Source organism: Sphaerodactylus townsendi, linkage group LG05 (genome assembly GCF_021028975.2).
Source record: "Sphaerodactylus townsendi isolate TG3544 linkage group LG05, MPM_Stown_v2.3, whole genome shotgun sequence".
Taxonomy (NCBI): Eukaryota; Metazoa; Chordata; class Lepidosauria; order Squamata; family Sphaerodactylidae; genus Sphaerodactylus; species Sphaerodactylus townsendi.
In genome coordinates this window covers 12,661,930-12,687,702 of record NC_059429.1, presented here as the reverse complement: position 1 = coordinate 12,687,702, position 25,773 = coordinate 12,661,930, and the positions used below count along the sequence as shown (strand labels likewise).

General features: G+C 49.9%; 2 protein-coding genes across 2 annotated transcripts in view; one reads left to right on the top strand and one right to left on the bottom strand.

Moving 5' to 3' along the window:
* The first annotated feature begins 193 nt into the window (after positions 1-193).
* On the top strand, positions 194-7,313 carry GDF1 (growth differentiation factor 1). The gene is made up of 2 exons (XM_048498823.1): positions 194-877; positions 5,698-7,313. The coding sequence occupies exons 1-2, from the start codon at positions 601-603 to the stop codon at positions 6,498-6,500; spliced, it is 1,080 nt and encodes a 359-aa protein (XP_048354780.1). The 5' UTR covers positions 194-600; the 3' UTR covers positions 6,501-7,313.
* Positions 7,314-11,292: 3,979 nt separating this feature from the next.
* Positions 11,293-25,773, bottom strand: part of UPF1 (UPF1 RNA helicase and ATPase) — a 38,019-nt gene continuing 23,538 nt past the window's right edge. The window contains exons 16-24 of the mRNA XM_048496703.1: positions 25,373-25,490; positions 24,037-24,193; positions 21,586-21,728; positions 19,421-19,595; positions 17,235-17,316; positions 16,686-16,847; positions 15,075-15,292; positions 14,790-14,909; positions 11,293-13,867 (exon numbers count right to left, since the gene is read on the bottom strand). Of these exons, the coding sequence (XP_048352660.1) occupies positions 14,793-14,909; positions 15,075-15,292; positions 16,686-16,847; positions 17,235-17,316; positions 19,421-19,595; positions 21,586-21,728; positions 24,037-24,193; positions 25,373-25,490 (1,172 nt within the window). The 3' untranslated portion in view covers positions 11,293-13,867; positions 14,790-14,792. The remainder of the gene's footprint in view (positions 13,868-14,789; positions 14,910-15,074; positions 15,293-16,685; positions 16,848-17,234; positions 17,317-19,420; positions 19,596-21,585; positions 21,729-24,036; positions 24,194-25,372; positions 25,491-25,773) is intronic.

Here is a 25,773-nt window from a genome sequence, read left to right as displayed (position 1 = left end):
ACTGAAAAAACCCCACTCAAAATAACAAAAAACACAAGTGAACCTGAATCTTTGTCACCCCACGTGACCAAATGGGTGGCGCCCGGGGACATGTGACTCCCTACGTCCCCAGGGCAGACACGCCCCCGCCTACACCCACCCCAAGCCTGATTGGCAGGCTTGCTAAACCAGAGCGATTAAATCCTGCGGAGCCGGAAGGCAGCAAGCAACCCCGGAGAGGCGAATCAGAGACGCAACAGGCAGACTCCCGCGCGGGCTGCGAGCCTTTCCTTGCATCCTGAACTTCCTGCTTGGGCCGTCGGGGAGCTCTCGGCGAGGAAGGGTTAACCTGGCTGTGCCCCTCCATTCGGGACGGTCCTGCCCTCCCCCAGAGGCCCTTCCTGGATAATCCAAAGCATCCCCCACCCCTAATCCAATCATCCCACCAGCTCCACCCCACCGTCCCTTTGCTCTTCTTTACGTGGTGGCGCTCTCTCTTTTGCACCAAAGGGAAAAGAGGAAGCGCATCCTTTTCTCTTTGCTCTGCCACCCACCCACCCCCCCCCCCGGCCCACCTTTGTCCTCTGCAGCACCCCCGCCACCCCCCTCCCCAGATCTAAAATGCAGCTCCCGCACTTAGCAGCGGGGCTCCTCCTGTGGACTCTGCTGGTCGGAGGGACGGATCTGGACCTGAAAGCGCAGGAGAGTTTGCTGCTGAGGTCGCTGGGGCTGAGGACCAAGCCCAGCCCCAGATCCCTGGCCCCGGTGCCCCCCCTGCTCTGGAAGATGTTCCACAACCGGACCCTCCCTTTGGCCAGGGGCGGGAAGCCCCCCAACCCCTGCTGGGTGGAAGAATTCAGCGTGCCGGGGAACATCGTCCGGGCTCTCCCCGATCAAGGTATGCCTGAGAAATGGAGGAGGAAGGGTGAAGACTTTGGGGTTTGGGATGGAAGGAGGCTGGGTCCTTTTGGGGGGAGGAAGGGCCCGCATCCCAAGCAAGCCTGCAAGCCATAGTATCCAGTGGTGGGATCCAAACATTTTAATAACAGGTTCCGATGGGGGTGGGATTCAAACAGTGGCGCCGCCGCACACACGCCCCTCCAGTCCCTATTGGGCAGGGGAGGTTGCTTTAGTAACCCTTTCTGGGCACTCGGAAAAATTTAGTAACCAAACTTCTAGAGAAGGGGTGAGAACTGGTTGGATCCCACCTCTGATAGTATCCCTATGGTAAGCAAAGCCCCATGATCTGCTGAAAAGGGAGTCACGTGGGGTTTCAAGAGGGGCGCAGGAGAACAGCATGGGGGCAAATGGAAGACCCATTTTGCCCCTCCTTGCCCTCCTCTGTGCTTAGTTGAGGGCAGAAGATTGGGGCAAATCCAGCTAAAGATCTTTTGTGCTCACTCTCGCTCTCTCCCTCTCTCTCTCTCCCCATCAACACCTCCCCCCAGTTTAAGTTCACAGCAACCCCGTGATGTAGCTAAATGTGGAGGAGAGTGCAGAGCCCAAGACTGCCGTTGAGTTTCTTGGCTGGGGGGGGGGGGGGCGGGGACTTGAACCCCCAACTGCCCTGATGACTATCTCACCTGGTTTCCCATCTTCCTCCAAAGTTGAGTGGAGGAAGCAGAAGACAAGGCTGTTTCCCTTACAAAGGGCTCTGCTCTCCTCGCCTGCTAAAACCCTGCTTGCTGTTTTTTCACCTTCTTGAAATTTCACTTAAATGGGTATTTCCCTGCATTGCGGCACTGCAAGAGAGTATGTGGAATTCACGGCCTCGTGGTGCAGCAACTGAGCTCAGAAAGGAGATTTAGGCCATTAATGAAGGAGAGGGGGTGAAATAGATCCTCCATATTGCGAGGCAATCTAAACCTGAATAGCCGTTGTGGTATTTATGGCCCACCTACTATGCTTGTTTTATTGCTGTGTTTATTTCCTTCGTCGCCTGCCTTTCTCACGTAGACTCAAGGCTCATCATCCCATTAAACAGCAATGCCAATAAAACGACTGTACATTACAAATTTAGAGTGTGTACAGAATAAAACACACCCCCAGCCCTGAAATGGGGGTGAACATCATATTGAAGAGCAATGCTCAGAAGAAAAACAGCATGGTATAGTGCAGTGGTGGTGAACCTTTGGCACTCCAGATGTTATGGACTACAATTCCCATCAGCCCCTGCCAGCATGGCCAATTGGCAGGGGCTGATGGGAATTGTAGTCCATAACATCTGGAGTGCCAAAGGTTCGCCACCATGGGTATAGTGGGTAAGAGAGGTGGACTCTAATCTGGAGAACCGGGTTTGATTCGCCACCCCTCCAGATGAGCAGCGGGCTCTTATCTGGTGAACCGGATTTGTTTTCCCCACTCCTCCAGACGAAGCCTGCTGGGTGGCTTTGAGCCAGTCGCAGTTCTCTCAGAACTCTCTCAGCCACACCTGCCTCACAAGGTGTCTGTGGGGGGGAGAGGAAGGGAAAGAAGTTGGTAGGCTGCCTTGAGTCTCCTTGCAGGAGAGAAAGGCAGGGTGATAAATCCAAACTCGTCGTCTTCTTCAGAAGGGCCAAAGTGAGCCAGACAAATTAGGCCCCTTCCGCACACGCAGAATAACGCACCTTCAATCCACTTCCACAATTGTTTGCAAGTGGATTTTGCTATTCCGCACAGTAAAATCCAGCTGCAAAGTGGATTGAAAGTGCATTATTCTGCATGTGCGGAAGGGGCCTAGTAAGTGAATACCATCCATCTCAGCAGGGCAAAAGTGTGAACTGGATGGGGGAGAAATAGGCTTTGCCCTCCTGCCAGCCACTGATGCTCCTTGGCCATCTGTTCCCGATCACTCTGGGTCACCCCACGGTACCCATAGGGCAGCGGTGGCGAACCTATCGCACGGGTGCCAGAGGTGGCACTCAGAGCCCTTTCTGTGGGCACGCATGCCCAGAGTTCATTATGGGGGGGGTGGAAAATCACCCCCCCACACACACATCTAGACTGGCCTAGGCACGATCCTTTACCTGGGAGTAAGCTCGGTTGCTGGTAATGGGGCTTGCTTCTGAGTAAACCCTCCTAGGGTTGTGATTCACCCATCCGAAGCGCTGCACGATTGCTCCACCAAGCTTACTCCTGAGTAACACGCACCTCGGAGCCAACCGTTTTTTCTAAACTGAAACCTCAGTATTCACGTTAAATTGCCGTGTTGGCACTTTGCGATAAATAAGTGGGTTCTGGGTTGCAATTTGGGCGCTCGGTCTCGAAAAGGTTCGCCATCGCTGCCATAGGGCTACATCTCCCCCTGCTCATCCCCCCTTCTCCAAATTCCACCTTTCCCCTCCCCTCTGTCCAGAAACTCCATGCATAAGGTGGGCAGGTCCCATCTGGCCACCAATGGGAGACAAGGTGTAGAGTTCCCAGATCCAGGTCACGAACCCCCTGAAGGTTTGTGGAAGGAGCCTGGGGAGGTGGGGTACCATGCCACAGAGTCCCCCTGCCAAAGCATCCTTTTTCTGATCTCCACAGTCTGGAGATCAGTTGTAATTCCGGGGGATCCCCAGGTGCCCCCTGGAGGCTGGCATCCCTAGCCACCCAGCAGGAATTCCCTCACTCCAATTCTCTCTATTGCGCAGAGGTGTAGCTCCAAGGGGACAGGAGGGTGCGTGACGCACCTGGCGTGTGCCCCTGTGGGGGCATGGTGGTGGTGTTCCAGGGCAGGGCAGGTGTGGAGGACACACCAGCGTACCGGGCGCTTTTCCCCCTTTCTATGCTACGCCTCTGTTCTGGCGCTTCAGGTGTTCATGGACTACACTTGCCAGCAGGGGCTGATGGGGATTGTAGTCCATGAACATCTGAAGCGCCAGAGTTTGACACCTCTGACCTATCGTCTTTAGATTACAGTCACAAATAGGTTCACCAGCCTATAGACGAGGCCTGAAGATCTCCCGGAAATACAGCTGATCTCCAGCCTACGGAGATCAGTTTCCGTGAAGGAAAGGACCTGATTCAAAGGATGGACTCTATAACTTTCTATCCTAATGAGGACCCTCCCATCCTGAAACCTTGCCCCCCAGGCTCCGCCCCAAATCTCCGGACATTTCCTAATTAAAGGAGCAGCAGTGGCGTAGGAGGTTAAGAGCTCATGTATCTAATCTGGAGGAACCGGGTTTGATTCCCAGCTCTGCCGCCTGAGCTGTGGAGGCTTATGTGGGCAATTCAGATTAGCCTGTGCACTCCCACACACGTCAGCTGGGTGACCTTGGGCTAGTCACAGCTTCTCGGAGCTCTCTCAGCCCCACCCACCTCACAGGGTGTTTGTTGTGAGGGGGGAAGGGCAAGGAGATTGTCAGCCCCTTTGAGTCTCCTGCAGGAGAGAAAGGGGGGATATAAATCCAAACTCTTCTTCTTCTTCTTCTTAACCCACAGTTGGCAGCTCTAAACCTTACTCCATTTCTAAAAGGAGGAATCACGCTATCTTTCCCATCAGCATAACCTTTGGTATGCGTGGGGTGAGGGGGATAATCCTTTCTTTGTCCTGAATTAGCTGCATGTGGCACCCCCTTTATCACCTCTTCCCATCCGTCTGGGGCACGGTAGAATACACATCCACCAGGTTGCCAACTGACCTAGATGGAAACAACCGAGTTGTCGCTATGCTTCAGAGAGCACCTTGAATGTTAGTGGCAGGCTGCCAAAGCGTGATCCCTGTGGCGACCCACACCGTTGAATCCTAGGCTCCTTCCGCACATGCAGAATCAAGCACTTTCAAACTGCTTTCAGTGCTCTTTGAAGCTGTGCAGAATAGCAAAATCCACTTGCAAACAGTTGTGAAAGTGGTTTGAAAACGCATTATTTTGCGTGTGCGGAAGGGGCCCTCGAGTGGGTTTATAGCTCCGGCTCCCTGATGTGGATGCGCCCCTTTTCCGACCTGGGCATCACTGGCAACAGGATCTTGATGGACTGGTGGTGGGGAAAGACAGCCGGAAACTTTGCCGCTGCTTCTGTCCCGGACTGTTTGGGTCACTGCGACTTACTCGGCATACTCAGCTTTGTTGATCTGCACCCTACATGTAGAAAACTAGCCTCTCACTGCTCCAAATAGTCCAGCATGAGTTTACTGTACAGAGCAAAGAGGTTTATGTGTAAAACCCTAGAGGTTTCGTGTGCCTGCAGTAGCTATCTTCAGTCAGACCATCTTCTTTGACACCAGTCCTGATTTTAAGAGGTGGGGAGAGAGCAGGTTGCAGACCCCTGCATCACTCCCAAACTAACCTGCCTGTCAGTTAAGCCGAGCATCTAAAGTCCTATCATCGGTGCCCCCAGTTTTAAAAATCAGGTGGTGGTGAAATTACAGGCTGGGTTCTCTCTGCAACGGCACCTTATTTGGCTTGTATCCTCTTCCATTAGATCAGGGGTCTGCAACCTACGGCTCTCCAGATGTTCATGGACTACAATATACCAATTGGCTATGCTGGCAGGGGCTGACGGGATTTGTAGTCCATGAACATCTGGAGAGCCATAGGTTGCAGACCCCTGCATTAGATGGCTGAGTGTGTTTTTTTGTGGCAGACAAGGATATGAGACAGTACCATTTTGCCTAGCCCGCTGCCCATGCTAAGCCTCTAGACAAGCTGATTTTTGCCTTTTCATTTCAAACTGAAAAAGTAAAGGTTACATTTCTTTTTAAATGAACATTTCTGTGTTTGCCTGTGCTGTTCATTTCTCTTTTCCTTCCAGGCGGATTCATTCACAAAGAGGAACCCCAGAGTTGGGTGTGTCTTCAGAAGCGGCTATATTTCAACTTCTCTGCCCTGGAGGAAGCCGAACAGCTAACCATGGCGCAGCTGCAGATCAGGTTAAGCCCAAATTCCTATCACGTTTCTGGATCGGGGCCCCCCTTTGAACTGAGTCTCTATAAAGCTTCCCAAATGGCCCTGCGGGGCATGTCGACCCATGCTTACAGCCGCAAGCTGGTGGTGGAACAATCCTTCCTGCATTTGCACGGCTCTCTCCTCTTTAACGTGACCGAGGTAGCCAAGGAGTGGCGAGCCCCCAGCAAGAACCTGGGCTTGATCTTGGAAATCGCCTCGCCCCGGGCAGGCGAGCTTTGCTCCAACCTGAATTCCTTCCTGGACGCGTCCCTGCTGGTGGTCTCCTTTACCCCCAAACACTGCAAAAGCAGCAGGGCCAAGCGAAGCTCCCATTTCGTGCCGGCCGGCCTCAGCAACGTCTGCAAACCCCGCCGGCTTTACATCAGCTTCAGCGACGTCGGCTGGGAGAACTGGATCATCGCTCCGCAGGGCTACCTGGCGAACTACTGCCTGGGGGAGTGCCCCTTCCCCTTGACCGAGGAACTCAACAGCACCAACCACGCCATCTTGCAAACCATGGTCCACTCCCTGGACCCCGAAGGGACCCCCCAGCCTTGCTGTGTCCCGGTACGCCTCTCACCAATCTCCATTTTGTACTATGACAACGATGACAACGTGGTGTTGCGGCATTACGAGGACATGGTGGTGGATGAATGCGGTTGTCGGTGAGAGGTGGGCCTCCCTCCCTCCCCCTGTTCATTCTGATTGGCTCACAGGCAGCTTGGATTGCATTTACCACAAATCCTTGTGTGGATGAGAATCAGGAGACTGTAGAGTCAGATCTACGGATGAGAATCAGGAGACTGTAGAGTCTGGATCTACGGAACTAGAGAACGTGCACTCTTAGCCGGAGAATGGTGGCTCACTGGGCATCATCTCTGGTCTTTGGTGCATCCAAAAAGGGCCTTTCCTATTGATTTTAACCCAGTTTTAGCTATTTTTCTATCCAGAAACAAATGATACTTAAAGTGCTGTTTCTACAATGAGTACTGGTCTCCTGCTCTTTCATTGTCTTTCAGACCAAGAAATAAGACAAGGAACATTAATGCGTTTTAACACTCGTAAGTGTTTTGGGTGAAGGGATTTGCAGAGGAATGTTCCACAATTGTTAAATTAAAAGGGAAAAAAACCACTTGGCTAAAGATCTCTTCGTTAGGATTAAACAGGGAACGGTTTCTGCTGGATTGGATCAAAGATCCCATTTAATTCAACATCTTGATCCCAACCCAATGCCTACATCCCGGGGACTAGCCTCCTCAGCTGCTATTTGGAGGTAGACTGCCTTTCTATATGGAGGGTCTGGTTTAGTCTCATACTTAACCTAACAGCAGCCAGAGTGGATCCTTCTGGGCCACTAGGCCAATCCCAAGCAGGAATGTGAAGGGCTTCCATATTTGCCCCCAATTTCCCAACAAGGAGATTGGATTTGGCTTTCAAATTATTTTTCCAGAGCAAGCTTGGCCAGACTTGACTCACCCTTAATCGCAGATTATTATTATTATGTATTAGTTTTCCTATACCAGAGGTGGTGAACCTATGGCACTCCCGATGTTCATGGACTACAATTCCCATCAGCCCCTGCCAGCATGGCCAATTGGCCATGAACATCTGGAGTGCCATAGATTCGCCACCACGGGCCTATACTATCCAATTCCTGAAGGGTATTCTTATGCCTGCAAGAGACGGCTCCGGCCACATGGTTCAGTCAGCTTTCACTTACAAAGTGCCAGGCCTTATGAAGAGAAGAAGAAGAGTTTGGATTTATATCCCCCCTTTCTCTCCTGCAGGAGACTCAAAGGGGCTTACAATCTCCTTGCCCTACCCTGTGAGGTAGGTGGGGCTGAGAGTGGGGCTGAGAGAGCTCCGAGAAGCTGTGACTAGCCCAAGGTCACCCAGCTGGCATGTGTGGGAGTGCACAGGCTAATCTGAATTCCCCAGATAAGCCTCCACAGCTCAGGCGGCAGAGCGGGGAATCAAACCCGGTTCCTCCAGATTAGATACACGAGCTCTTAACCTCCTACGCCACTGCTGCTCCTTATGGATGCAAAAATATGTTTTGGTGCAGGTGGGTAACACCTAGTGAAATGCTGGGCACCAGGGAAATGCTTGGATGAGATCTAAAGGCGCCAAAATGATGGGAACTCCCCTGGACGAGTCTTCTCCTTTCCTCAAGAGGTTCAGAACAACACAGCAACACAGAACAGCCCTTCGTGTATATATTAAACTTTGTGAATTGTGACCCATTTGGAGACTGCCACCTGGAATTAACTTCTTTGTGTTGAGTGGCGTCATAAAAAGCAGGCGGATCCTCTGTCTGGCGTTTCCTTGCTTGCAAGCAAGAAAACGGCAGAGCAGCTAAGGGCTGGGGCTGCTGTGGGGATCCGGGAGGCAGGGGGAGCGATCCGGCAGGGAGCGGATGCCCTCAGCGCTTCCCTGCCCACGCCTGCTTTTTGGGTTTCCTTGCTTGCAAGCCAGAAAACCCCAGAGCAGGCAAGGGTTGGGGCTGCTGTGGGGATGTGGGGCGGGGGGAGAAGTGATCTGGCAGGGAGGGGGCACCCTGGTTCTTCCCTGCCCCTGCCTACGCCTCTGCTCCGGAGCCAGCCAGAGCACAGGAAAAAAGTCTCATTACTCATAAAGCTTTCCCAGGCTCTTGCTGGGTGGAGGCGGGGCTTGGTGAGGCAGGGCCACACCCCCAGGGGGCGGTGTAGGTGTAGCCCCCCTGAGCCCCGCCCCCAAACCCACCCCATTAAATATCTATACCTACGTCCCTGACCCTTTGCTTATTCTTTGCTTTGGGTTTTTTGGCTCCACCTCACTACTCCTACTCTACTTCCGCCCTTTATTTTAACTTCAAGCATTCATACTCTGTTAGATCTATCGAAACAATAATAGAACTAATATCGGAATATTGAAATACCAAGGAATATTGAAATAACAAGCCTCTCTTTCCTCCTGCGGCAGCAGCAGCAGCAGGAAGTGTGTGTGTGAGGTGGCGGATAGAGTACCATTCTAAGGAGCTGCTGTCCTATCCTTTGTTAAAGCCCTTCCAATTGCCGTTATATTGACTTTGCTGTTAAGGCAGTTATATCGATATTGTAGTCTCATGTAGTTTATAGGCGCTATCCTCAATATTGTCATTGGCAATTTAAAACAAAACAAATCTGACAGATTTATGCATTCCTCCGGAAGCCAAGTCGGCTCAAGTGGCCACAACAACAGGACTGCGTATTTCCGATTGACAGGCAATGAAATACTGCCTTATGTTAGCCAATGTTGCTCAGTCGGCAGGGTCTGGCACAGATCCCAATTGAGGTCTCCTGTTAACTCCAATTCATAGGCACATTTGGGCTTTTTTTCTGGCAAGTCTCCCCCAGAATGCAAAGAAGAGGAGTTTGGATTTATACCCCACCTTTCTCTCCTGTAAGGAGACTCAGGGTGGCTTACAAGCTCCCTTCCCTTCCTCTCCGCACAACAAACACCTTGCGAGGTAGGTGGGGCTGAGAGAGTTCCGAAGGGCTGTGACTAGCCCGAGGTCACCCAGCAGGAATGCAGGAGTGCGAAAACACATCTGGTTCACCAGATAAACCTCTGCCGCTCAAAGCAGCTCCCTAATTTCCAGTGGCTTTCCAGTGCTGATTTCAAAGGGAGTTTTTAAGAATATAATCAGGGCGAGGGATCTTCTCCGTTTCAGTTTTTCATTCTGGTTTAAACATTAATTTCTTTTGGCCTTTCAGGAGACAGGTGAGATTTAAAAAATGGGTATCACATCAGGCCCAGCAGTAACACATGTAAGCTCCCGTTGGCACAGGGGTAGAGTCACTCATGACTGGTTTCCATCTTCAACAACTGGAACATATTTGGGACTAGATTGCCTCTGCAAAGACCACAGGTCTTGGAGGGATGCACTTGAGAGATCCTTTTCTGAACATCTGGAGACATCCCCTTTTCTACATTTTTCTTATCCCTAATGACCAGAGGCATTTTCCCGTGAGAGAAGACACCATTCGATTCTCATCACTCTACTCCAGCCTCGGCTACTTGTGCTCTCCACGGTTTCATGACTCGTTTCTGTGTCATGTACACCTCCCCGAGTCGTCACAGGTCTGGGGTGGGATCTTGAACCAGGTACTGTCAATAGCCTGTTGAATTGGGTGTCTTAGTTGATAGTTCCATGGGAATGTCAACTCAATGCATGGCAGCTGTGAAAAAGGCCAACTCTATGCTGGGGATAGTTAGGAAAGGAGTTGATAATAAAACTGCAAAGATTGTCATGCCCGAATATAAAGCAATGGTGCGACCACACGTGGAGTACTGTGTTCAGTTCTGGTCGCCACATCTCAAAAAAGATACTGAAGGGAAAAACAGTGGAGAGAAGGGCAATGAGGATGATTGAGGGACTGGAGCACCTTCCTTATGAGGAGAGGCTGCAGCGTTTGGGACTCTTTAGTTTGGAGAGGAGACGGCTGAGCGGGGATATGATTGAAGTCTATAAAATTATGCACGGGGTAGAAAATGTTGACAGAGAAATTTTTCTCTCTCACACGCAATACTAGAACCAGGGGACATTCATTGAAAATACTTGGGGGAAGAATAAGGACTAATAAAAGGAAACACTTCTTCACGCAACGTGTGATTTGTGTTTGGAATATGCTGCCACAGGAGGTGGTGATGGCCACTAATCTGGATAGCTTTAAAAGGGCTTGGACAGATTTATGGAGGAGAAGTCGATCTCTGGCTACCAATCTTGATCCTCTTTGATCTGAGGTTGCAAATGCCTTACCATACCAGGTGCTCGGGAGCAGCAGCAGCAGGCCATTGCTTTCACATCCTGCAGGTGAGCTCCCAAAGGCACCGGGTGGGCCACTGCGAGTAGCAGAGTGTTGGACTAGATGGACTCTGGTCTGATCCAGCAGGCTCTTTCTTATGTTCTTAACTGTGTTTTATTGACTTGTACACCGCCCAGAGCCCTTAGGGCACAGGTGTCAAACTCACGGCCCTCCAGATGTTATGGACTACAGTTCCCATCATCCCCTGCCAGCATGTTGCCACGAGTTTGACATCTATGCCTTAGGGAATGGGGCGGTATATCAAAACTGACAAATAAATAAACACATAAAATGCTTAGACGTACATGGGCAACCAGCAGGCTCTCCTTTTCCCACTGATGCCAACAGAGGTTGTCTTCATATCGCTGTGGCTTTGCAGGAGTGGGTTAGCAAAGCACGGAGGAGACAAGTGCTTTTACGGCTGGTGGTGAGTAGAGCAAAGGGAAATGAGAAACCAGCCTGCATCATCAGCTGCCCTGCACAAGACAAGCGGAAGGGATTGCCGATGGGTCCGACACAGAACACTCCACTCTCCTCCCTCCGAGTGAGAACTCAAGACAGGCCTCCCCGCGAACCTCACGGCTTGACAAACCAAGCCGCCTTGAACTTGGTTTACAGAGATCAGTCCCCAGAGATTGAATGCAAGAGCTCTTTATTAAGTTTCTTTTTTAATTTGATGACAAACAGATTTTAAAAAACAAACCGAGACAGAAAGGAAAGGGGAGGGGTGGGGGGGAAAGGAAATAAAGGGTTTAGCAGTGTGCTAGCGCTGATGTTTCGGTGGGGCTTACACAACTCAGAACAGCTACCAAGAAAAAAAAACCCATCAGCCAGCACAAAGCAGAGGCAAGAGCTGTGGAAGATGGGGGTGGGGGGGTGGGGGAGGGTGGACAAGACCTTAGAAGGCAGTGGAGTAAGAAGGTAGGGTGGGGGGGGAGATACATTACTCAATGGCTTTTGCATTGTGCAAGAGGGTTAACGCTCAAAAAGCTAGCTCAGAAATCTACGCTGCAAAACAAAATTAAAGCAGCCCTCTGACAATCTGGATAAATAAAAGAGTCCGTCATCCCAGCGGGAAGGGGGGCCTCGCGTGCACCCCTCCCCAGTCTCCTTGCACACAACAGAAGTCCAAACTCTGGAGGTCTGTTGCCATTTGTGAGAACAGGTGAACGCACAAGCCGATTTACCTGGTTCTCGTCTCATGTGCAGGCTCCCCCTCCCCCGCTGGTGGGCACGAGTCATGTCTGATTGATTCCGGGAGGGAAAAGAGAGTTAAGGTACTTGCAGAATCATTCTATATTTCACTAGGGTGGGGGGGGGGAAGGGGGGGAAGGAAACGGGACTGATAAGACTTCCAAATTCCGGGGAAAAAAAGATAGCAAAGGGAGATCTTCTCTAAGTACATTCATGTAGGCTACTGAGAGTTCCTCGACACACGCACAAACACAAAAGTTAACAAATGCTTAGAGCCCTTTGATCGGAAAGCTAATTTGAGTTTTTGTAAGCTTTAAAAAATGCCGCTTCTAAGAGGTTGGTCAAACTACAGCCTCAGCCAATCGGGGAGATAAAAAGTGTCGGCCTATGTATGGTTTGCCTTTGAAAGAACAAAACACAAAAGAACACAGGAGCAAAGGTATCGGGGAAATCCTATCTTCCGCAGTGGAATTTCTAGAAAGCTCGAGATGCAGGTAAAAAGACACTTCTGCTAGGAACACAGCCGAGGTGATCTGGGGGAAGTGCCCCTTTTCAGCTGGGCTCGGTGGTCCTTTGGAAAGAGCCCGAGGGGCTGGGTCCCCCACGTGGGAGGCTCCCGATCGCTTTTAAACTTCCATTGCACGCTCCCCCCCGTGCTGTGTAGAATGCTCTACAGACAACCCACCCTCACCCAGATGCTCTAGCACCACCTAGCTATCATCGGCCCCCCTGAGCCGCCTGCTACCCCTACCCCACCCCTCCCTGTTGTACCTTTACTTCAAGCCCAATATAATCCCCAGGTTCCACTTCTGCTTCCCAACGTCGGTGGGAGTTAATGAAAGCAGGCTTTAACCTTAGCGTCCTTTTCCCTCTGAGACTGAAGGGTACAGATACCCAAATCCCCCTTCCTCTGAAGCAAATTATACATCTTATAGGGGGAAAAAACTGATCAGTTTCACAGAGCAGAGCCCCAAGAGCAGCCAATTAAAGCAAGTGCTTTTGAGCCGTCACGGCCTAGAGATCCGTCGGCTCCCTTGCTAACTTCTCATCTGCCATCAGAAGAAGAGGCCGATCGACCAAAGTCACACTGAAGGAAAAAAAACAACCCTTAAAAGATTGGAACTATGTTTTTTTTGTAAGCAATCAACAGTTATATCTTTAAGCTCCCCAGAACGAGGGTTTCCCCCGCCCCCAGATCCACTACTAAGGTTTCAGAGACAAAACTTCTAAAAAAAAATATCCAGTGCTTCTTCGAAAGGATCGCTCGTTTCTTAAAAAGGAAAAAAAAAAAGAACACACAAAACACAAGAACCCCATCTCATCACAAAAAAAAAAGCCTGTTCGGAACGTAGGTGACATCACACGCGCGCTTCAAAGCTGGATTCTGGACAGAAAAAAAAAACCACACCCCACCCATCTCGGAGTCGGGCACCAGCCGGCTGGCTTCCCATGGGCACAGAGGACCTTCTCTCTCTCGGACGTACCTGCTCCTAAAAAAAATGTCAATGGATACTGCCTTTTGTTAAAAAAAAACAACACAACTCTGAGATGGGTTTTTCCCCCTCACCCCTTCCTGCTCTGAAAAAAAAGTGAAGCCCTGCTCATCAAGAGAACGGAATGGAGTGGAACGTGCTCCTAAGGCCTTTCTCCTCAAGGTGTGTGCTGATGGGGGTGGGGAGGGGTGGGGAGAACAGGGGACTCCGCTGACCACGTGGTTCTTCCAGGGCAGGTAGGGTCCCCCCCTAGCGAGGCGCTGGTCGGCCCTCTGGCGCTCTCTCCCATCTCTGGTCAGTCTCCTTGTCTCAGTGAGCTAGCAGTGGGCTCTCTCGCTCTCTCGCGCGCACTCTTCTCTCCTCTCCGTTGGTTTCTCTCTCTTTCTCTCCCTCTCCTGTTGCTCTCACAGAGTTGCTTCAGTTTTAGCAGTGGAAAACAGGTATCCATTTTATTTTTTTTTATTACCCAGAATAAAATGCTGACGAACTAAGCTCCACACAAGCTTAGCTCCTCTTCTTCAACCTGCAAAGGAGGAAGGGAAGAATGCGGTCAGTGTCCATGGAGGCGGCAGCCTGGCACTGCTACGAACTACGCCCCACCAAAACGTTGCTAGTTGGTACCACCCGCTCCTCTTAGTCTCTCCCACACTCAGACAGCAGCTGAAGTGCAGAGGTTTATGTCCAAGGTGAAGCGGGTAGTTTCCCCTAGGTTTCTGGGATTGTTTTGCCATCCTGCCATTCAACATTCGGAATGTATAAATTAGTTTTACGACTGATGGCCAGAATGTTTTAAATCTGTTTATATGCCACCCTGAGCCCGGCCTTGGTCAGGGAGGGTGGCATAGGTAGCCAATAAAATAATAATAAATAATAACAAGAAAGCCTTTTGAATGGTTGGGCTCACAATGGTTCTTTGTTTTAAAAAATCAACATTAATTACACTTAATGACACTTACTCAGAAGGGGAAACAATTAAGGCCCCTTCCGCACACGCAAAATAATGCGGTTTCAAACCACTTTCACAACTGTTTGCAAGTGGATTTTGCCATTCCGCACAGCTTCAAAGAGAACTAGAAAGCAGTTTGAAAGTGCCTTATTCTGCATGTGCGGAATGAGCCTGAGACACACAAGTCCCAGGAGGTCTGAATCCCCGAGCACGCTGGTGTCCCTCCAGCCCCCCCAGTTTGTTGCAACATTAACAGAAAAATTTGGTGCATCAATTGAACACACTCTACTCACAATGGTCTGCAACCTGCGGCTCTCCAGATGTTCATGGACTACAATTCCCATCAGCCCCTGCCACCATGGCCAAGAGTCTACTGGGAAATGGACTACTGACTGAAACAAGTGTGACTTTGCTATCAGGACTGTGGGTGAGGTGAGAAAAGCTAGTTTGGCCCCCAAGCACCTCGCCCCCCCCTGCCCGCTCCCACACCAAATCTTACACTCTAATACTGTGACAGCCCCGTCACTCCATGTTGATATGCGCGTTCCCCCTGGTAGGTAGAATCCTGTGACAGGGCCACATCAATCTGAGATTTAAACTCGTCACCAAGGTAACTGTCCTGAAGAGGGGAAATGGGGGGAGGGAGGGAAAGAAAGAAAGGCACAGTTCTCAGGATTGTTTCTCTGGTGGAAGATCTGGAGTCCTTACCCTTGAATGGGAGCCTGCTGGGTTATCAACTGCAGGCTGACCTCAGGCACAATAAGTGCGACTCCGGTGGCATTACCTGCGACAGCTCTGGCTGGGAGAGGCCCGGCTGGCTCATCTGCGACGGCTGGCTCATGGAGATGTAGCCCTGAGTCAAGGGACCCTGAGAAAAGGGCTGTGACACCACGTCTTGACTGGCCTGACTGTTGGGGAGGTTAGACTGGCCAGCCCCCGGCATCCCAAAGCGATTCTTCTGGCGCCCGCCTCGGCTGGTCTTCCCTTTCGGATTCCCACGTCCTGCAATATCCAGATCTCACCATAAGCAGAATACACTAATTTGGTGCCGCGGTTTGCGGGGAGGGGGGAGAGGTGACTGGAAAGAGGTACCGTATATACTCGTGTATAAGTCGACCCGCATATAAGTCGAGGCACTTGACAAAAACTGGGAAAGCTTATTGACTCGCGTATAAGTTGAGGGTGGGAAATGCAGCAGCTACTGGTAAATTTCAAAAATAAAAATAGATACCAATATTTTTTAAAAATACACCTGACTCGCGTATAAGTCGAGGGGGGCTTTTTCAGCACAAAAAATGTGCTGAAAAATTCAACTTATATGCGAGTATATACGGTACACACCGCACATTCAACAGGCTAACTTGCACACAGTTAATGTAATGCAGGGAGTGCTACATTAATGGTCTGTGTGCTAAAACAAGTTCTGTCCCCGTGGTGGAGAACCTATGGCACTCCAGATGTTCATGGACCACAATTGGCCATGCTGGCAGGGGCTGATGGGAATTGTAGTCCATGAACATCTGGAGTGCCATAGGTTCACCACCTCTGTCCTATTCGCTCACTCAAACAGCCAGTAACCACAGGCATCTTCTTGCCCTCGTAGGGGCAGCCGGTGTCCCAAACAAAAGGAAGGCCAAGCTACTATTTAAACCTGAAGCAGGGAGGAAGCATTGGGGCTCCTTTTTCAGACTTAATGCCACAGGATGGATCAGAAACAAACGAGGCAGCACAACCAATTCAGAACGAGAGTCCATCAACACGCACCACGGACTGCTCATGCCACTAATGGGCACGTGGGCTTGGAAACTACTTGCTGAAGCTATGCAGGCAATGCTCTTCCTCCAGCTGTCCAGGCCCTGCGGGACCTTGGTGAGTTCCGCAGGGCCTGTAAGATTGAGCTGTTCCGCCGGGCCTTTGATGAGGCTGGCCACGGACCGGCTGCCCCCTTGTAACGCCCGCCATATCTGCCACCTCCAGTGGTTCCATCTTTTGGCGCTGCCAGCCCCTTCCGGCCTTTTAGATGGGGTGCCTCCAATCATGAGCTGTATTGCTGTGATGGAGTTATTTGCTGCATTTGAATTTTAATTTTATTTACTGTTTTTAGATGGTTTATGTATTTTAATGGATTAATTGGATTTGTTATGTGGTTGTTTGGGGTTGTGGTGAGCCTGCCAGAGCCCTTCAGGGATGAGGCAGCCTATAAAATTGAATCAATAAATCAAATAAATATGAACTGGTGGGGAGGGCGCACGGGGAACTGCGCCTTTGATGCTTCCCCCTCTGGGAAACGTGGCATCCTCTAGGTGGCTGACAATATTTTTTTAAAAAACCTGAACACAAAAGCAAGACAGAAAGCTTAGAAGAGCACAACACATCCCCCAGGAGAGCCCCCTACCAGCAGCCGGCCCATTGGCCTGTCCAAAATATCCCGGTGGAGGCATCGGAGGCATCACTAAGTTGAACGGGATGGGAATGTTCATGGCGGTGACGTGGCTCGGCCCGGCGCTGATCATCCCGATCTGATCGTGTGTTTGGAAATACATGTTGGAGGGGCGGCCTGGAGGCAGAGCGCGGAAGAGAGGTCTGAGCGGCCACTGGCCCGGATCAAGGATGCAAGCCTGAACCCCCTGCCCAGACCATCCCGCCTCCCAGGGTCAGAAGACTTCTGTGAGTGATTTATCATTGATTTCTCAATATGAGCAACACAGGGGAAGGGGGAAAGGAATGTAACATCACGCATCACTCTTCCCTAAAACCACCCGTGTCCCTCATTGATAGGATGATTCTCACAATGCCCCCCATTCTGCACAGAATGACCCCGAAATTTGGGTAAGGGCAGAAAAAGAGCCCCCACAGACACAGCACAAGCAGCTGCAACCCAGCCGATGCCTGGAAGAGCAAAGGCTCACCAGTTTTGTTCCTGGTTCTGGCCTCTCACCCTTACCTTGGCTGCTGCGGTCGTAGACTGATCCAGGGATAATGGCTTCACGGGCATCATACATGGCCGTTGTCATGAATCGGGCTCCCTAGGGTGGGGTGAGGGACAGAAGCACACTCATATATCGAGGACGTTACTGAACTAGCAGGCTCATGGCCAAACGCAAGAAGGTCTGGCATGCTCCAAACCGCCCCCACCCCCACATCACTGTGTAGTACAGGAGTCTGCAACCTGCGGCTCTCCAGATGTTCATGAACTACAATTCCCATCAGGCCCTGTCAGCAGGGGCTGATGGGAATTGTAGTTCATGAACATCTGGAGAGCCACAGGTTGCAGACCCCTGGTCTAATATCTGGAGTAACATCTTTTAGACACCAGGCTAAATGTTTGGGTCCCCAAGCTGCTATTCCAGAGAGTTTGAGTATTATACTGAAATGCTGCTTTCCAGCCAAGGGCTCTTGAGCTTCAGTGCTGTGAGCAGATGTATGATTTTAGACTCTGTAAACCACCCTGGTTTCCCACAAGAGACAGCAAAGAAGCATTATGAGATAAAACACTTCAAAAACTGGGTACTGTGTGGTTTCCGGGCTGTATGGCCGTGTTCTAGCAGCATTCTCTCCTGACGTTTCGCCTGCGTCTGTGGCTGGCATCTTCAGAGGATCTGATGTTGGGAAAGCAAGTGGAGTATATATCTGTTGGAGTGTCCAGGGTGGGTGGGGAAACCTTGTCTGTGAGTAACAAAGGCGGCAACCAGGTCAATAGTTGAGGGCATCTGAATAGAAGTATGAGTAACAATTAAGACTATAGCCTGGGAGTAACCCTGTAGATAGCAAGGTCACTGGTGGGAGCATCTGAATAGAAGTATCCTGGCCTTTGTTTCTTTTGTCTATGGTCATATTGTGTTTGTGTGGAGCTGGTTTGACACAGTCTTGACCCTAGTATTTTTCAACACTGGCAGCCAAGTTCTGTTCATTTTCATAGTTCATAACTATGAAAATTTTCATAGTTTCATAACTATGAAAATGAACAGAACTAGTTTCATAACTATGAAAATGAACAGAACTTGGCTGCCAGTGTTGAAAAATACTAGGGTCAAGACTGTGTCAAACCAGCTCCACACAAACACAGTATGACCATAGACAAAAGAAACAAAGGCCAGGATACTTCTATTCAGATGCTCCCACCAGTGACCTTGCTATCTACAGGGTTACTCCCAGGCTATAGTCTTCATTGTTACTCATACTTCTATTCAGATGCCCTCAACTATTGACCTGGTTGCCGCCTTTGTTACTCACAGACAAGGTTTCCCCACCCACCCTGGACACTCCAACAGATATATACTCCACTTGCTTTCCCAACATCAGATCCTCTGAAGATGCCAGCCACAGACGCAGGCGAAACGTCAGGAGAGAATGCTGCTAGAACACGGCCATACAGCCCGGAAACCACACAGCACCCAAGTGATTCCGGCCGTGAAAGCCTTCGACAATACTTCAAAAACTCTTCTGAATGATCACTGTTGCTGTGGGCCGAAGGGGTGCCTGCTACAGATGCAAACGCCAAGATCCACTTGGCCTGGGGAATCCTGGCTTCTCCTCCTTCTTCCATCGGCTTGCGGTTAGTGGGCTGAATGGTCCAGGGCTCTTTACCAGCCCAGACAGGCAATTCTAGGTTAGACTGGCTAGAGGTTGGACACTGCAGATGACAGCTTCAAATGTTTCAATGCACTATAGCACAGGGGTCTGCAACCTGCGGCTCTGGAGCCGCATGCGGCTCTTTCAGCCTTATACTGTGGCTCCGTGTGGCCTGGAGGTCGGAGTGTAGCATGGGCGTGTCCCTCCAGCCCTCCAGAGCAGTGCTTGAAGCAAAGGTGAGTGGAAGGGCCGAACTGTGCAGAGCCACCTCTCCGGCTCGGTAGATCTTCGGGCCCATGGAAAACGGGTCCAAATGGCTCTTTGGGTGGTAAAGGTTGCAGGAAGCTTATCTGGCCGCAAGAGAAGGAAGGCTATGGAGAACTGATGTGGGAACTGATAAGCGGATAAAGGGTGGGTGGGACAGCGAAGCCAAGCTGGAGCCACTCAGGCCTCACCCTTGGTCCTCCTCTGACAGATGGCGCTGTTTTCTGACAGCAACTCCCTCCCTCCTCCTCTCTGGCCAGCCAAGGCAGCCCCCCCCCCCCCCCCCGCGCTTACCGGATTGATAGTGTTCACCAGCTTCCGAGGCTTGCTGAACTGCATGAGGCTCTCACGGAGATTGTTCAGGGGGCCCTCGACTAGCACTTTCTGCTCCTTGTAGTAGTTCAGCAGGTGGTTCCAGAGAGGCTGCTTGGACAGGGCCTTTGGGTTGCCAACAATAATGACGCCGTATCTGCAGAACCAACAGCGAGGCTGGAACAAGCCCTTATGGACAGTTCAACCGTTTCCCCCAGCGAGGCACACAAACAGAACAGGCAACAGCTAAAGAGGCGCAGGCACAGAGGAAAACAGCCAGAGACCACCAACGTTTGGTCGCCCGATGTACTTGCGGGCACTCGTAGGAGGAGACGCGTCAGATGGCTGATGGCCGGTGCCAAGTTGTCCCAGGGTTTAGTCCAGGGGTCTGCAACCTGTGGCTCCCCAGATGTTCATGGACTACAATTCCCACCAGCCCCTGCCAGCATGGACAATTGGGCACATTTGGCCATGCTGGCAGGGGGGATGATGGGAATTGTAGTCCATGAACATCTGGAGAGCCACAGGTTGCAGACCCCTGGTTAAGTCTCTCCTGTGCAAGCAAACAACCAGGCTGTCGCCTCCCTCAACCCAAAACCACCCAAGAAAAAAAGGAAAGGCAATGAAAACGACTATAAAATGCAAAAATGAAGGAAATCAGGGATGCAAAAGTGAAGGAAATCAGGAAGAATCAGGAAGGACTGGGTAAACAAAGCAAACAACAAGAAGAAGAGTTTGGATTTATATCCTCCCTTTCTCTCCTGCAGGAGACTCAAAGGGGCTTACAATCTCCTTGCCCTTCCCCCCTCACAACAAACACCCTGTGAGGTAGGTGGGGCTGAGAGAGCTCTGAGAAGCTGTGACTAGCCCAAGGTCACCCAGCTGGCGTGCATGGGAGTGTAGAGGCTAATCTGAATTCCCCAGATAAGCCTCCACAGCTCAGGCGGCAGAGCTGGGAATCAAACCCGGTTTCTCCAGATTAGATACACGAGCTCTTAACCTCCTACGCTTAACCTGGTAGAGTAAGGGGAGGAGCCCCCCCCATATTATTTGGAGATGAGGGTCCCTCAATTTCCCAACCTTTTATCAGCTAGTTTCAGAGTTTTTAAGCTTTTTATTTCCCTTTAGTATTTCCATTCTTTTCCTTTATGTTCCTATACCTTTCTTGTGTTCCCATTTTTTTCCAGCAAATTCCTTTAGATACATATTTACTGTTTTAATATATTATATCATGTTACTTGTTCGTATCTTATCTTACGCTGGCTTATGACTGTAATAAAAGACTGATCGATTGGAAATGAGGGTCCCTTACTTCTCTGATCTATACTTCAGGAATGAAACCTCCTTCTCAAAAGCACAACTGAAGGTCAGGCTTTACATTGTATTTGTGGGGATCAAGATCTCCCCTTTATGACAAAAGGGTCCTTATTCCTGAAAAATTGGAAGAAGGAGCAGCAGTGGCGCAGGAGGTTAAGAGCTCGTGTATCTAATCTGGAGGTACCGGGTTTGATTCCCCGCTCTGCCGCCTGAGCTGTGGAGGCTTATCTGGGGAATTCAGATTAGCCTGTATACTCCCACACACGCCAGCTGGGTGACCTTGGGTGAGTCCCAGCTTCTCGGAGCTCTCTCAGCCCCACCTACCTCACAGGGTGTTTGTTGTGAGCGGGGAAGGGCAAGGAGATTGTAAGCCCCTTTGAGTCTCCTGCAGGAGAGAAAGAGGGGATATAAATCCAAACTCCTCCTCTTCTTCTTTTTCTTCTTCTTCTATATTACTGAGAATGGAGGTTGTACACAAAGCTGCGGTCCAAAACACACAACACTGCTGTCTGTTATTGGGAATTCACCTTTCATTGACCATGTCACCTGGAATGAGGTCTTAGCACTATCAGTAGCTTTGAAAGCCCTCCAGTTTGTCTGCCATGCAAATGTGCCCATCGTACATGTGGTTATGAAGATTGCAAGCCTGCAGCATGTTTTATTTTTCCTTTAAAATCCTACATTACCCAATTGTGTAACTCACTAGTTTTTTTTTTAAATGAATTTAGCAGGACTCCTGAATAAACCATAAGTCGTTCATAATGGCTGTCAAAAACAAATCCAAACCTGGAGGGTCCAGGAATGCAGCCTGGCAGGGTTCTGTTCTGTACCTTGCTCTGGTGAGAGCTACATTGAGGCGCCGGGGATCATTCAGGAAACCGATCCCTTGATGTTCGTTGGCTCTGACGCAGGACAGGATGATGAAGTCCTTCTCGCGTCCTTGGAAGGCATCGACGCTGGCAATTTCCACCTCCTGGAAGAAGGGAGGGAAGGGAAGAGACAGGGACTTACACGCAAGTCCTAGTTCTCCCAATCGCTGGAAATATTTTATTTCATATTGCATCATCGGTTCGCAACATGATAGGAGCTTGATTTCCATGTTCTCTCAAGTACTCTCTTTGGGGAACATTTGATATTCCATGTGCAGGCTGGCTGAGGGAGAGGAGCTTTTAAACTCTGCCCTAAGTACCACCTGCTTGCCCCTGCCCCAATTTACCACCTCCAAGCTATGTTTATCACCAACACCTCAAGAGATAAGAGCAGTTTAAAGGTGGGGATTCAAGGGTGGGGAGAAAAATGGTACTGAACACAACTGGTAAATAAAAGGTACATCAGAAGGGTTGAAGTTAATCTTCAGATCTACAGAGAGGGGCCACAGGTGTCGAAAAATGGCTCCTGCCCTGTGCTTCTTAGTCTGGGGACCAGGGGCTTTTTTCTTTCTTTGATTTTTACCCTGCCCAAGTCAAGCTCAGGGCAGCCAACAACAGATTTTTAGGTAGCCATTCTAAAGAAAATAATTTTTAGAATATCATTTCAGACAAAATGCACTCTTTGAGCACGTGAATTTGAAAACATTTGAAATCCCAGCTAAGGCCAAATTTCAGGCAGCAACTCTATAATGTTAATAGCAGGGAGAAATAATCAAGGAAGAGGGAAGAAGAAAGAGGAAGGGGGTTAAAACAGCAGTTTTCTCTGGGGGAGTCTCTGCATTGGCAATGAGAGGCCTCATGCAGTCAGGAAAGTGGCCACACTTATATAGCAACACGGAACGTATAGAGCAAGCGTTCAGGAGAGATTGTTTCAAACAAGGGAAAGAGCGTTGTAGAGTCTCCCAATAGTTCAGAAAGGTGTTTTTGAACTACAGCCCTACTCATTAGATGTATTCTCTCGCTTTCACTGCCTTGCCATCTACATTTCGGCATTAATTACAGATTACATCTTAGATTGGGTGTTTTTTTCTTTTTTTTGGCAAGTCCAGGAGCACGGCATTGTTCGCTGGATGTCTTAGGTATGTCCTCTGATTGTTTTTGTTTTTCTACTTTATAATTTGCTTTAAGTCTGTTCAAGAAAGATGAGCTACCAGCAAATGACCAAGAGAGATGTAGGGAATGGTGACCGCCAAGGATTCATTTTGGGACCAGTGCTCTTTAACCTATTCATAAATGACCTGGGAGTAAGGGGTAGGTAACGTGGTGGCCAAGTTTACGGATGATACCAAATTATGTAGGGTGGTGAGAACCGCAAAGGATTGCGAAGAGCTCCAAGCGGACCTTGATAAATTAGGTGAGTGGGCTAAGAAATGGCAAATGCAGTTCAATGTAGCAAAATGTAAAGTGGTGCACATGGGGCAAAAAATCCAAACTTCACATACACGCCACAAGGGTCAGTGCTAACAGTCACAGACCAGAAAAGGAATTTGGGCATCTTAGTTGATAGTTCCATGGGAATGTCAACTCAGTGCACGGCAGCTGTGAAAAGGCAAATTCTATGCTAGGGGAAATTAGGAAAGGAATTGATAATAAAACTGCAAAGATTGTCATGCCCTTATATAAAGCAGTCGTGCGACTGCACTCGCGAGTACTGTGTTCAGTTCTGGTCGCCACATCTCAAAAAGGATATTGAAGAGATAGAAAAAGTGCAGAGAAGGGCAATGAGGATGATTGAGGGATTGGAGCCCCTTCCTTATGAGGAGAGGCCGCAGCATTTGGGACTCTTTAGTTTGGAGAGGAGACATCTGAGGGGGGATATGACTGATGTCTATAAAATTATGCATGGGGTAGAAAATGTTGATAGAAAGGCATTTTTTTCTCTCTCACACACAATACTAGAACCAGGGGGCATACACTCAAAACACTGAGGGGAAGAGTTAGGACTAATAAAAGGAAACATTTCTTCACACAACCCATGATTGGTGTTTGGAATATGCTGCCACAGGAGGTGGTGATGGCTACTAACCTGGATAGCTTTAAAAGGGACTTGGACAGATTTATGGAGGAGAAGTCAATCTCTGGCTACCAATCTTGATCCTCCTTGATCTGAGATTGCAAATGCCTTAACAGACCAGGTGCTCAGGAGCAGCAGCAGCAGCAGAAGGCCATTGCTTTCACATCCTGCCTGTGAGCTCCCAAAGGCACCTGGTGGGCCACTGCGAGTAGCAGAGTGCTGGACTAGATGGACTCTGGTCTGATCCAGCAGGCTCTTTCTTACGTTCTTAAGATTGGCTGTTATTAAGAACACAGGAAGTTGACAGGCGTCCAAGCAGCGTGCCAGGAGCAGTGTACCTGATAAAGCTTGGTGTGGAGGGAGCCGCTGAACTGCATGTATTGCACCAGGTAAGAGCGCTGCCCTTCATAGGGGGTTATGATGCCAATCTGATCTGGTTTCGCGCCAGCTTTCAGCAGCTTGGTGGTGATCTTCTCCACGTTTGCGGCTTCTGTCCTGGGAGCAGGAGAGAGACGACAGAGGTCAACTCATTCCATCCATGGTTTATTCGGCAGCAAAAGGGCCAGAGTCTTCAACCCAGTCTCTTTTATGGTCCCATTTGTTTAACAGAGTGGTGAACCTATGGCAAGGGTGCCAGTGGTGGCACTCTCTGTGGGCACGCGCAAGCAGAGTTCCCCCTCCACACATCTAGGCTCCATTACTAGCATTAAATCTAAGACCTAGTTTTGAGGAAGCAGTGTAGGTAACCCTGTTAAGCGCTGTTAAACTAAAGCGCAATCCTTTACCTGGGAGTAAGCTTGGTTGCTGGCAATGGGGCTTGCTTCTGAGCAAACCCTCCTAGGGTCGTGATTCACCCGTTGGAAGAGTTGCAAAGCTACCGACTACCACCAAGCTTACTCCTGAGTAACACACGCCTCGGAGCCAACTGTTTTTTCTAAACTAAAACCTCAGTATTCAGGTTAAATTGCCGTGTTGGCACTTTGTGATAAATGTGGGTTATGGGTTGCAATTTAGGCACTCGGTCTCGAAAAGGTTCGCCATCACTGGTTTAACGCAAGGTAACGGAAGTTTAATTCACTTTGCTTCCAAGACTGCAGGGTTTTTTTAAGAAACCCAGCCAACGACAGAACAGACACAAAGGCCTTAATTCCTTAGAGTTCACTGCTTGGTCGTCAAGCCCATCACACATCCGAGCCAGATCTTATTGCTTCCCTACTGGGCAAGGCCTGCTGGCTACAGATGGGACTGGGAGTCATTTATAAGCTCTAGGCGGCTTCCATTTAATCAAAGCAAGTAATTAAAGGCACAAACAATGTTTAATTAGAAACATCGCCAGCCCCTACTGACGATGGACGAATCCATGTTTCTTGCGGACACATTTTGCTTAAACCTAAGGGGGGCGGGGGGGGGAGAGGGAGAACCGGAAAAGGTGGCATCCACAAACATCCACTGAGAGCTCAACCTTCACCATCCAGGGAACTCCACACGCATTCTGCCGCTTCGTTTCCTCGGCTGCATTCTCCTGATATCTGGGCACAGTGACTGCAAGTTCCTTTTGCTCAAATCAACCGAGGCAAAGAGGCTGCAGGATCAAAACCTCCCCCCAATTCTCTCATTTCTCCCCCATGACTTGTCCAGAACCGGCTTCCTTTCCCCTCCCCCCCCCTTATTTACCTGTTCAGGTAAGATGTGCCGGAGCTCGCGATTTCCTCTTGCCCTTGAGTGACGTAGAAAAACATGGGCTTGTCCGGCTGAGGCCACTGGAAGTCAAATCCCTTTTTCACACGGTCAGCTGCAGAGGAACATGAGACACCTGGTTTTCAGTAATAAGCCAGGCATTATCATTGCTGTAAGTAGATCCAAGGTCTACCATTAGGAGAGCCTGCCTAAATAAAGGGCAGCCTGTGGATTTTGGCGCGTGGTGCAATCGCCCCACGTCTCCCAGTTGTGGGAGATCCAATGTTGCTTTTCTTTAAGCCATAAACCGGTTGTTTACAAGCACCACTGTAACAACCGGTTCTGGCGAAGTGGTGCGAACCGGCTGAAGCCCACCACTGCCCGCCCCCCTGCCAGGT